At 46.3% G+C, this 12,373-nt stretch overlaps 1 protein-coding gene across 1 annotated transcript; it reads left to right on the forward strand.

The window, feature by feature from the left end:
* Window positions 1–10,878: 10,878 nt before the first annotated feature.
* On the forward strand, window positions 10,879–11,841 carry LOC146764433 (uncharacterized). Its single transcript, XM_085564565.1, has 2 exons — window positions 10,879–11,525; window positions 11,781–11,841. Exons 1-2 carry the CDS (start codon window positions 10,954–10,956, stop codon window positions 11,839–11,841), a joined length of 633 nt encoding a protein of 210 aa, XP_085420691.1. The 5' UTR covers window positions 10,879–10,953.
* Window positions 11,842–12,373: the final 532 nt, after the last annotated feature.

Below are 12,373 nucleotides of genomic sequence, written 5' to 3' on the forward strand. Positions count from 1 at the left end.
TATGTTTACTCAATCCAGCATGCTATGTGGTCCAATTGTGTCAAGGTCACCCCCAACGCTGTTTTTGGGGTGAGAAAATTGCAACTGCAATTCTCCGAGCCTTGTCCCAAATACAGACATCATTATCACAATTTGGCTATATTGTTCAAAGGACCTTTTCTCTTTCCTGTGTGTCTGCTCCTTTAAAGTTTTCAAATCAGGTGTTATCAATGAGAGCTCCTCAATGCTGCATGGACTGCTTTTGACTTTTGCAGGGATAGCAGGCCAAATTCTGTCCCTGCAAATGAAAAAACACTCCCTTCGGTAAAGTGGCTGGGTGTTGAAGGGATAGTTTGCTCATCACTTTGGTGTGATTGCACCAGGCATTTCTATGAAAGAACTGATTTGGAATGATATTTACTATCTGATTATCTATCTTTGCCACTCTCAATGGATTGAATTCGGTACCAAATCCCATTTTTGTCGATCCAAAAATTTGCCAACTTTGGAGGTTCAAAAATTGTTTCCCCAGTTCTGAATGGGTCAGGCAAATGCTGTCCAGACCCGCTGCCTTTGCCAAAGTCTCCCACACCTTTTCCCTTGGTTGTCTCATGGGAAAGCCTGTCCCATTGCCCAAGGCAACATGCAAAGGAATGAAGTACATGAACACTATCTGTCTGAACCCCATGTCCATGTCCCCAACCTCTGTGAGAAACCCCGCAGTGCAGCAACATCCAAACAACATTTAATTCCCCAGAAAAACCCCAAGTCTCTGAGTTCCCAATCGTTGTCTGACGAGACGTCTGCAGCGTTGCTGTCCATCTTTGTCTGCGTGCTTGCTTCTCTGCTTCTCTGGTCCATGTTCACTGGCATCTGCACCCGATGAGGTTTCACGTGCCTTGCCGACACCCACTTCGATCCTCGTTCTATAGAAACACAAACAAAACCCTTGCCCCAAGTTATTAATGTAAATGAACTTTCAATTCGTCCTGACTCTGGGTTTTTGACCAAAACTGAAGAATTTTCCCTTAGCACTGCTCGTGCACTGTTTGTAAAATGTCTGACAATTCACATACAAAACTTTGTTCAACTGCATGTGAGATGTTGCTCCTGTCTCCTCCTTTTCTGTTTATCCAAATGGATTTCAAGGTATGATATATTCTGTGGTTTCTCCTGTATGTCATGATCCAAAAATTGCTCCTGAAAATGTGTGAACTGAAACATAAATGTGAAAACATATCAACTGAAACACAAATGTTTTCAAGCTTCTCAAAAAATGCATATTTTGTGACATCAGTTTGCCACAGCTGAAGACTTTTTTCAAACCTCTCAAAATTGATCACTCCTGTAAATACAGGACGCTGTACAAACTGACACTCTGACAAGCATTGATGATTTCCTTTGCCTGACCTTTAGAAAGCGAAAGGATTCCATCAATGTTTGTATACTTTTGTGAAAAAATGCATGGCTCAATTTTTCTTGCTCAAAAATGTCTGGCAGTGTTTGTGAGATGGACACTGTGAATCTGTCTACATGAACATTTACTTTTACTAAAAACCTCAGAAATGAAGAATGCATTCTGATGTGCATAACAAAATATTTATGTTCTCTGTCTATCAGGATTATTTTCATACATAATAGATACGAATATAAAACTTCATTGTCCGTATGTTTTAAAAGTGATTCCTCTAATTGTTTGGTCACATTTGCAATATACACTGAATCTGTGATCAGATTGATGGCTTCTGAAATAGCTGAAAAACCCTGACTATTACTACTAATTTTACAATTTGTGGTGAGTCTTTTACCATTTTTTACATCTGATTCCCATTTCTCTATTTTTGGAATTTTCCATGTGATTTGTGAGTTTTCCTTGAACTATCAGTAAACACTGTCATCTTTTCTATTAATTCTTAACTTATTTTTGATTTTTCTCTAAAACTTATTTTTGCATTTAACGTATTGTGAGCTAAAAAATGAACTGTGCAAATTTCTGGGTATTCTAACAACGTGATTGAGAAATCTTGTGACTTTGGATTGTCCACTCAAAATATTTTTTCTTTCTTTAAATGTAAATGAATGATTAGGAAATCTCTGCCTGACATTGTCAGCAATCCAGTGTTTGCCTTAACAATGATCTGAGCCATTATCTCTATAAGAACACTTTTTGAGGGCCTGTAAGATAAAAACAAAGATCTATTTTAAACTTCATGAAAACATTACCACGATCCTTGCTCAAAGTTATTAACTTGACTGATTTTTTCAATTTGATCCGTCCAGTGTCTGGCACTCTCCTCATATTTTCCTCGACAATCAGTGAAATCAAATCTACAAAAGAACAATCTCAAAAGATTAAAATATACAAAATTTTCATTACTTATTCCAGCCTTATTTCAGGCACTTCTTCACTTCTTTTCTCTCTTTACACCTTTTTTCTTTTTTCTCTCTTTCTCTTTTGAAACAAGAAGGTTAAAATATAAAACATAATATAGAACAAGACAAAATATCGTAATAATAAAATGCAGAAAACTTATCAAAATCAATAACAATTCAAAAGAGTTCAAAAGAAAGATTCTAAATAACATATATAAAATTGAACAAAGCATAATTATCAGAAACATTGTGCCAGTGGTTCAGAGTCTGCAAACAGCTGAAACACTTGTTTCAGTGAAAATTGACATTCCCTTCCCGGGCAGGGCTGACAAGTCTCACTCCAAAGCTGTGTCAGCTGTCAAATTTGTAGGATCGAATTGATGGATCAAAATGATCTATACAACATTCATTTTTGTGCAAAAACCTCTGAATTCTGCTGGCAAACTCATCCGTCCAAGTTAAAATCAGGGCCTGGCCAAAACCCAAACTTTAAATTGGAGTGATGCTCTTTATCATACTATCTTAAACAAAGCTTATACTAACATTACATATATGATACCTAAAACATAACAACTTATTATAACATTTTCATATAAAATAAACACTCAAAGTTCAAACTGATAAATTGATCAAATGACACGAGGATTCATTCTTCTTGAAACTCCTTTGAAGGAAACAGATGTGTTTTCAATTGAAAGAAACCATAAAATAAACATTAACAAAACATTGTCAGAATGCTTCAGGCATTTGTCTCTGAGACTTTCTGAAAAACATTCAAGAATGTTAAAAAATAGAAATGCAATGATTCCACTCACAAGAAATATAAAAACAAACCAGAGAGTTCACCTAGAAAAATGCACAACATAGTTAAAATCCAAAATAAAACTTCAGAATGACATGTAACCTGGATGAGATTACAAAAACAACAATAAAACATACGAAAATTCGCTATGAAAGAACAAAGCACAGAGCTTCACCTGATAACATGATAAAATTTCTTAACAATAACATTTATAAAACACTTAAATAGTTAAACGCAAAAGAAAGAATTTGGAAACAAACACTCTTTGTATCATTACACAAAGAAATAACAAAATAAACAAGTGATCATTAAATAATGAAATTGATCTCAGAAAAACTCAGAATAAATTTCTTCAAGACTCTTATACACTGATAAACTTACAATAAAACAGAAAAGACTAAAATAAAACCAAAAATCCGATAGACTGTTTCTTCCCTTTAACTTAATATTCATTATCATCTCATAAACTCTTTCAGTCAAAACCTTATTATTCTTAAAGAAAAACAACTAAACTTTGTTAATTAAACAAACTTAACCTTTGAAAAACTTAAAATAATTTTTTGAATTAAACACTACTTAAACTTAACATATAAAATATTGGTAAAAAATCCCTAAATTATATTAACTTTATGAAACCTATATATATATATATCAAATTAACAATATATAAATTCATTATCAATTAAACACTTATAAACTTAACTTTTTCAGGGCCCAAACTAAGATAAACTTAAAGTGATATACTCTAGTTAAACAATACTTAAACTTAAATTAAACTATATATAAAATTCAATTCTATTATTAATAAAATGCTAAAATACAACTTAACTTAAACCTTAACATAATAAATTACTAAAGTTTCATGCTATTCAATTCTCTATCTCAATTCTCATTATACTATCTCTTTTTCATATTATGTTCTATAAACAATATCATTTCACCACACCGGATGGGTGCATGTGCTGATCAATTCTGTCACCTAACTAAAAAATCTGGGGTTAGCATTTAGAAACATTGGAGAAGTTTGAAGAAGGAGACCCTTGATTTCAAGTGGCGACTTAGCTGTATCTTATTTTTTGGGTGAATGTTGGAATTTCATCTCATCATTGCTGTGGGACATTTGGTGTAATAGATGTGATTGCAAAAAGTTATTTACTTTGGCTGCTGTGGTTTCTGGGCTGTGCCGTGTATTTGTTGTTAATGTTTTGATGTGCACTGCAGTGGAAAAAGCCTCAGCATCTGTCACACCGCAGCTCTGCTGTGGAGAGGCAGCGACCAAGGAGATCCCTGCCTTGGCTCTGCCCAGTCCCCGCTCACGCCCGAGCCCGAGCGGAGCGCAGGGGAGCAGTTCTGGCACAGTCACACCCCGCTTCTGCCCGCATTGGGGTGACTGTGTCTCTCTCCTGCTCTCAGCCCCCGCTCACACCCAGCGTCGGCTGCGCTGGACCCATTCCTGCAATCTGTCCCTCAGACACTTCTGCGTTCGCTTTAACTTCTGCAAACGCAGAGTGCATCCTGGATTCACCCGTCTCTGTCTGTGTCGCCATGGGAACGAGAGAAGGAACACCAGCCCCGACTGCGCCCCGCCGCGCCGGCCCCGGCCACGGCCGTGGGCTCGGGAATGTCCCCTCTCACGCCCGACTGAACCCGGCACCGCTCCGGTCCCGCCCGGGTCATCCCGTCCGGCCCCGGTGTCTGTCCCCATCTCAGCGTGATTCGGCGCTCTGCTGACGTCATCAGCGCGCGACCGCCGCTCCCCGCCACCGCCGCGCCCCGCGCCGCGTCCCGCGCTCGGGATTCCCCCCCCGCGCGGTCACCGCGCAGCCTGTGGGCACTTGGCTGGCTGGCGGCCGCCGCCGCCGCTGACGCTGTCAGTGCCTGTGCCGCGCTCGAGATACGAAAGACCCCGCGCCATGGTTCCATGCACTTCGCTCTCCAATATGTACTTCCGACAATTGATTTACATTCGCAAACCCCGTACTAATTCCTGATAAACTTTCAGTCTAACATTTCTTCTAACAACCGATCTATGTGTAACTCATTTTTGATGCAATAACTATTCTGTTCTGGCCGTCTGAAACTCACAGGGGTAGCTGTGGGTTTGTGCTGGCTGTTGCCATGGGAACTGCGACGGACCATGCCCTGAATCATCCTGGCCACGCTCCGTCCCTGCCTGTGTCACCCCGGGGGTGAGGACGCTCCTGCTCTGGTCCCGGCCGTGCTTTCGCCTAACTCCGGCTCGCAGCGCCCGGTTCAGAGCCACTGCCATCCCTCCCCAGGCTGACGCAATCACACTCTCTGTTCCCATTCCGGTCCCGATGTTTCCCATTTCGCTTTGCCCCTCTCCTGACTGTCCCAGCACCCACAGCCCGCGCGCACCGGCTCCGCCCCGCCTGCGCCTGTCCCACGCGTTCCAGATGCGAGAATTCCCTGCACCCGTGGCTCTTGGGCTTTGCTCAACCTTCACGCGCGTGCCCGCCGCCTGAGCTGCAGCAAGGGACGCCTCTCGCTGTCCCTCTGCTATTTCCTCAGCGGGACTGGCTGCCGCGATCCGGGAGCTGCCCCCGCCTCTTGGGTGGCCGCTCTTGCGACTTCACGGATTCTCGACACTGAACGCGCCACGGGACGCTCGGGACGCCTGGCCGCTGCACCCGCGCCCCCGCCGCCCCGTGTCTGCGCTGTTCCCGCTGTCCCCTCTCGCCTGCACCGCGGGCTGTTTTGAACTCCCAGCCCGAGCAGCCACGAGAGATTTCTCCTCTCCCCTCCTCTTCCCTCTCTGCTCTGCACTCACTCTGCACCCTCCCCCACGGAGACGCCGCCGCCGCCGCTGCCCCTCTCGCCGCGGGTTCGGACTCGAGCAGTGCTGGTCCCTTCCCCCACCGGGGGCTGCGGCTGTGCTTGGCTTATCTCTCTGTCTGGGGGATTTGCATTGGAGGAGCTCAGGGATTGAGGTTCGAGGGAAACTGAGGAACAGTGGGAACCCGGACACACAGGGCATGATGACAGACCATCCCCTGATTGTCCATGGAAGGCAGTCCTGCTTTCCCTGGATCTGTGGTGAGGAAAACTGCCCCGAGCTGCTGGCTGGGCGATCTTTCCCCTTTGTGCTCCCATAGAAACCCCAGCTGTCCGGCTGGACGTGCCGTGCTGTAGAGCTGGCTATAATATTGTCCTTGTTAAAAGCAAAAGTTTTGCAGCAGTCTTATCTTTTTGTCCTTTTGTGGCTCAGTAATAAAGTTACTTATTGATCTTTTGCCAAAAATTCAATCCCAAGAAAAAATATATATCTGTGTGCGAGTGACTACACCGCACCTATGATAACAAAGCTTTCATTTCATTTGGGCTGTCTCTACCTGATGGGTAGAAGTTTCGCCCTATAGGGCTAAAAAAAAGTCTTTGGTGTGTCCTTGGGAAAAATTCCTTCCCTCCCCATGTTCTTAATTTCAACCATTCTCACCAAAAGCTGAGTCAGCATGAAGTCAGTCCGGAGATGGCACTGTCCATTGTCCAGCAGGTCACAGGCGAGGAATCCCAGGCGCGCTTCTGGTTTCTCTCCTCCTGGCTGTCCTCCAGACGAAATGCCTTGGTGAAGGTCAAGTTCTTATCTTGAGCTTTCCGCTCCCTCTCTTCTTGAAAATGCGGAGAGTGTGTACTGCTCTTCTTTTTTTTTTTTCTTCTTTCTTTTTCTGCCGATGAAGGTTGGAGGTTGTTTGATGTTTCTTTTTCTTCTTTTTATTGATGCCCGACCAGGGACGCCAGATGTGGGAACCCCAGCCTTGTTTTGGGGCCACATGTGGTGGTGAAATTCCTCCTCCAACCCGTGCTTCCAAAGAAAAACTCCGCAGGCTTAGCTGTTCGGTCTCAAGGCAGTTTATTGCTAGTTATCTAACAGATTATGTTCTTGGACTGCAGCTATTTGATCAGTGGCCTGGGTAGAGGCACACACACACCCTGACATCCTCTCTATCTGCTGTCTTCTTCGTCTCTCTCTCCGCCCAGGGTTGCTGCTATCTTTTATAAGATATATTACGTATAACATGTTTACAATTATTCCCCAATACCTACTACCTACGTTGCCAAGTGTTTTTCTACTCTAAACCAATCTGTGAGTGCCAACATCACCAAGAACATGGAGGTAAGGAAGAAGAAGGAAGAAGGATGGGATCAGCCCACTTTCCTCCATCTTAGAACTTCTGACCCCCATGTACAAAGTGAAAACCCCCCTGTACATGTGCTAAAACCCCCCTGTACAATACTAAAAAATATTTCCCTCTACTTCGTAACTACTTATACTATACTATCTAACCTTTTGTGATTGCTTGTTCCACCTCCAAAGTTGGTAATTCATTCCATGGCTCAAACTCAAAATCACAGTTGTTTTTCAGCTGTCTGCCAGGGTCTAGAATGCTTCTGACCAAGGCCTGGAACCTCTAAAAATGTCTGAGAGACATTTTGAGTTCCCACAGTGTGCTTTGGGAGCTCACACAGCTGCTGCACCTTGTCCCCTGCCCTGCACAGCTCCTTGGGAGGCACAGCAGGAGCAGCACCCTGAGAGCCTCAGGAATGCCCCTCTGGGATCCATGTCACACACTCCCAGGGGCTGGAATTCCAGTTCCCAGCCAGGAAAAGATGTTTCTGCCCTTGAAGGAAAAGCTCTTAACAAGGACCCAAAAGCCAAGTGGAGCAAGATCCTACAGTGACATTTCACTGCCAGCCTTCATAACTTCACCCATGGTTGTTGTAGCTCATGGATTGGGAATGAAATCAGGGCAGGGTCTTTTGTAAGAGCTGCCCTGGGTCAAGGGAGACACTGAGAGAGAAACAGAGCAGGTGAAGGAAGGCAGGAGAGAAAGGAGGACACAAACACAATCAGCTGAGAAGGTAGCACTCTGAAAACAGAAATGCCATGGACTGAAAATGAATGGGATGAAAAGAAATAGTTTTGTATCTTGTATTTCCAATCAAAACACAATTTCCTCACTTTTTCACCAACCTCCTCCTGGTGTCATTCAGCAGGGCTGTCAGAAAGTTCTTCATTCTGAGAGGATGCTCCAGGCTGCAGCCACAAGGAAACAGGGAATGGGGATTTTCCTACTCCTGGGGAGTTTGACATCCTCAGCTGAGGAGAGAAGGAGGCAGCAGCAGAAAAGGACAGCTGGGCTTCACCCTTCCACAAGAAAGAGGAGGGGAAAAATCTCTCATCATGTTTGCAGCTGCTCCCACAGGGATGTGAGGGCTGATCCCAGAGCCCCAAGGATCACATTCAGGGCAGCCCTCAGGGAATGTTCACCTGGTATTGGGGGGCTGCATGGGAGCACCTGGATCTTGGAGCACCCAGCTGCCCCCCATGTTTGGAGGTGCCTGAGGAGGGCTGGGACGATGCCAGGGACATCCTGCAGTGACATCCCCCCTGTCCCACTCTGTGTGTGCTCAGTCCCAACCCTGACCCTGATCCTGGTCTCAATCTCACTCCACGGTTAGACACACTCACAGTTCCGTATTTAATCTCAGCCCAGTGCCAAATTTATCTAGGCCCAGACCCAATCCCAGCCTCAGCCCTAAAGCCAATCCCATGTTTTGCCTTAACCCCAATCCCAGCTCTAATCCAAATCTCAGCCCCAACTCCAACCCCAGACCCAATTCCAGCCCTTTCCTAAATCCTCAGCCCCAAACCAAATCCCAGGTTCAGCCCTTCTGGGGGTTTGGGGGTGTCTCTGCCCCTCTGATCCCAATGATGTTTGGGTGGGGTCACACCAGGGCTGAGAGGGACAGAGACCCCCCAGCCTCCCCAAGGATGAGAAGGTCGGAGAGCCCCCCCAGCCCCGAGCACCCTCAGCGGTGAGAGGGACACAGAGCCCCTGGTCCCCAGCCCTGCACAAACTTTCCCGGAGGTCAGAGGGATGAAGACCCCCTGAGCATCCCCCAGGGTGAGGGGACAGAGACCCCTTGAATATCCCCTGGGAACCAGACAAAATAAACTTGCAGAAATCAAACATAACTCTGCATAAAGTACTTTGATGAATATTTCATTTTCCCACAAGTCACTTGTGATGGAAATGCAAACAAATCCCAAACATGAATAAACCAAGAATAGAAGCAATTCTGTGGCAATTCCAAGTTTCATCAGTTCCCATGCAGCTCCAGCTCAGCTGCTGGCAGGTTCAAATAAAAGAAAAGTGAAAATTTGGCCCAATACAGATTATTAAAAGGAAGGGACTGCGCTGTGTAGCTATGACAAAGGTGACAGGGAGGAAAAAGATATTGATTCTCATATTTGGACAAAACCTCCAAACCTGTGAATTTGGGAGTTATTCAGGAATTTAGTTAGAGCTGGGCTTCTTGTAGGGCTTGTCAGTCTTGCTGGTATCATTTGTTACCTTTCTTTCAGTGATTTTAACAAACTTTGCAGGGAAGGACAAGAAAATATTATCTTTACACTGGCCACCTACAACAGCCATTTTCCTCATAAGTTCTTCCATAAGTTGCTCAGAGAAAGCTGCATCCAAGTTTCCAAGAGATCCTCCAGAAAGAGGCAAAACCTTCTCAGAGGAGGGAACCACGCTGCTGTCAAACACGCTTGGGGTCAGACAACAGTGCCCTGAACTCACTGTGCAAAAATAATGTCACAATCTGGTTAACAAAATTGTTGGAGAGATGCCCCTGCCCCAATTAAGCTGCTAAGGAGACCAAATCCAAAGTGGATTTCATTGACAGTAAATGTGAGGTAGAGAGAGAGATGGAAAGAAAGAGAAAAGGGGAGAGAGCAAGGGACTGACAGGAACAGAGATCTCCCCTGGGGCAGGGCAAGTGTGACATTGTCCCCTGTGTGCGTGGCCTTCCCAGGGTGGGGGTTTTACACCTGAGCCAGTTTGGGTAAGGGGGGTGGTGTTCACCCCCCACCCCGAGCAGGGATTGCCTCACTGTTTCAGGTTACAGTGTCAGATGTAACCAAAAGTGTTTTCAGTCCCCATCTCCAAAAACTGTTATCAACAGGTGGGGCAGTGTTCTTTATCTCTTCCATGGCTCAGCCCTGATAACGCCCTCCAGGGGCCATCTTCTCTTAATGGGCCATTGAGTGTCACTGCAGGACTGATAAAATTACATCATCCCATTGTGGGATGCTCCGCCCAGGGGGAGGAACCAAGCATTCCTACCTGGATATAATCTCACCCTTGCAACACCATGACCACCTTGGCTACTGGATTGGCAGAGGACAAGAGCTCCATAACCACCACTGGACCTTCAGAGGAAGACCAGACCCTTCTACAGGATCACTGCTTTGACAGAATCACGTTCATCACTCCAGCTGGACTGAAGCCACCATTTCATCAGCCTGCTACCACCACCCTGATTATCAGGGTGTCAGGTTATATCCTGACTCTGTGAGTTTAAACCAGTCTTTCTGTATCATAGCTTTGATCTTAATTTTCCTATTAAATTGTCCTTCTGGCTTAGACTCTCTCCCAGGTTTGCTTTGAAACCAGTACAAAACTCACTGTGCTCATCCCTTGTTTTCCTTTCAAAACAGGATTTCCCATCTCCAAATATCTTCCAGATGGAGGAGGAGGCTGCGAGGAAGAGGAAGATGCCCTGGGATGCCCAGGCAGGTGACGAGGAAGTCAGTGCCCCTTTCCCCCTCTCTCCTGCTCCATCTCCCAGCCCAGCCTGGCCCCCGGCTGCAGGACAGCCCCGCTACCGGTGTCCTCCTGCTGGGGACGCACTGGGGGGATCTCCCTGCCCTTCCCTCTGGCAAATCCCATCCTCTCCTTGTCCTTCCTCCCCCAGAGCAGGATCTGCAGATGGAGACCAGGAAGGACAAATCCCCGCAGCAGAACCTCATGGAAGAGGCCATTTTGACTGGCTCCACAGCACAGGAACCCAACGGGGAGGAAAAACCCCAGAGATCCCGCAGGAGGAGGGGCTGCAAAACCAGCCCAAGGTCATCTGAGGAGGAAAGACACACCCAGTGTCAGGAAGGTGGGCAGAGCTTCAGCCAGAGCTCAGAGCTGGTGGTCCATGAGCAGCTTCATGATGGGGAGAAGCCGTACAAGTGCTCGGAGTGTGGGAAGAGCTTCAGGCGGAAATCCCACCTGATCCGCCACCAGATGATCCACACCGGGGAATGGCCCTACAAGTGTGGGGAGTGTGGGAAGGGCTTCGGCTGGAGCTCAGAACTCATCATCCACCAATGCATCCACACTGGGGAGAGGCCCTATGAGTGTCCCGAGTGTCAGAAGAGGTTTAGGTGGAGCTCTGCTCTCTGCAAGCACCAGCGGATTCACAACGGGGATAGGCCCTTCCGCTGCCCTGACTGCAGGAGGGGCTTCAAGCAAAACTCCCACCTTATCCGGCACCGGCACATCCACACCAGGCAGAGGCCCTATGAGTGTCCCCTGTGTGGGAAGAGCTTCTCCAGGAGCTTTCACTTGACTCGAGACCAACTTAGGCACAGGTAAGGGAAGCCCTGTGACTGCCCCGACTGCAGGAAGAGCTTCATGCGCTGCTCCCACTCCATCCTCCTTTAGAAGACCCATGTTGGTCAGAGACCTGGTGACCCACATTCCTTGTGATCTCTGATGAGAAGACACCTGGAAAGTGGTCTTCAAATCCTCCTGGATGCCCATAGACACCTGGATGAACACAGACCAGGAAAATCCATCGGGACTCTGATCAACATTGAAAATTAATTGGGAAGAGCTGTTTCTTTGACTTTACAGCCCAAGAAATTCTTACCTGCTGTGTCACTTTTTCTTCTGGTGGCATCAAGCAATAATGGATGATCATGGAGATCTTTTCCCACCTGAATAATCTCCTTGTTTATCCCATCAAAACACCTAGAATTGGGGTAAAAATAAAGAAATCAAGTAAAGAGATCTATAGCTGAATCATTTTACTGGGATTGGAATGTGAATTTGAGGTTAAGGGGAGGATTTGGTTGTTCTGGGACCATCCAAGCCAAGGGACATGGCCATGTTCTTGTAGTTGTTCCAGCAGAACGGGTCCATCTAACCTCATCTGTTCTCCAGGAATTCCGGCTGTCTGTCCCAGTCCCTGGCCTGCGTCTGCCCAGTCCAAGAGTTCCCCACAAAATGCCCAAATTGCTGCTGAAGTGTCCTAGCTGACCCTTGCTGGGGATGTTCCTGTCCACCAACCTCTCCTGCTCAGCTCCATGGAGGGCTGGGAGGGGTTTTAGGGACTCCTGGTGGGACTGAGAGAGGC

The sequence above is a fragment of the Lonchura striata genome, chromosome 33 (assembly GCF_050655825.1).
Source record: "Lonchura striata isolate lonStrDom1 chromosome 33, ASM5065582v1, whole genome shotgun sequence".
In the NCBI taxonomy this organism is placed as follows: Eukaryota; Metazoa; Chordata; class Aves; order Passeriformes; family Estrildidae; genus Lonchura; species Lonchura striata.

Excerpts from the sequence above, each read along its gene's own strand:
- LOC146764433 (XM_085564565.1), top strand. The coding sequence starts at position 10,954 with ATGGAGACCAGGAAGGACAAATCCCCGCAGCAGAACCTCATGGAAGAG. Across the intron at positions 11,526-11,780 it reads CACCGGCACATCCACACCAG|ACACCTGGATGAACACAGAC; the intron begins GCAGAGGCCCTA and ends GGATGCCCATAG.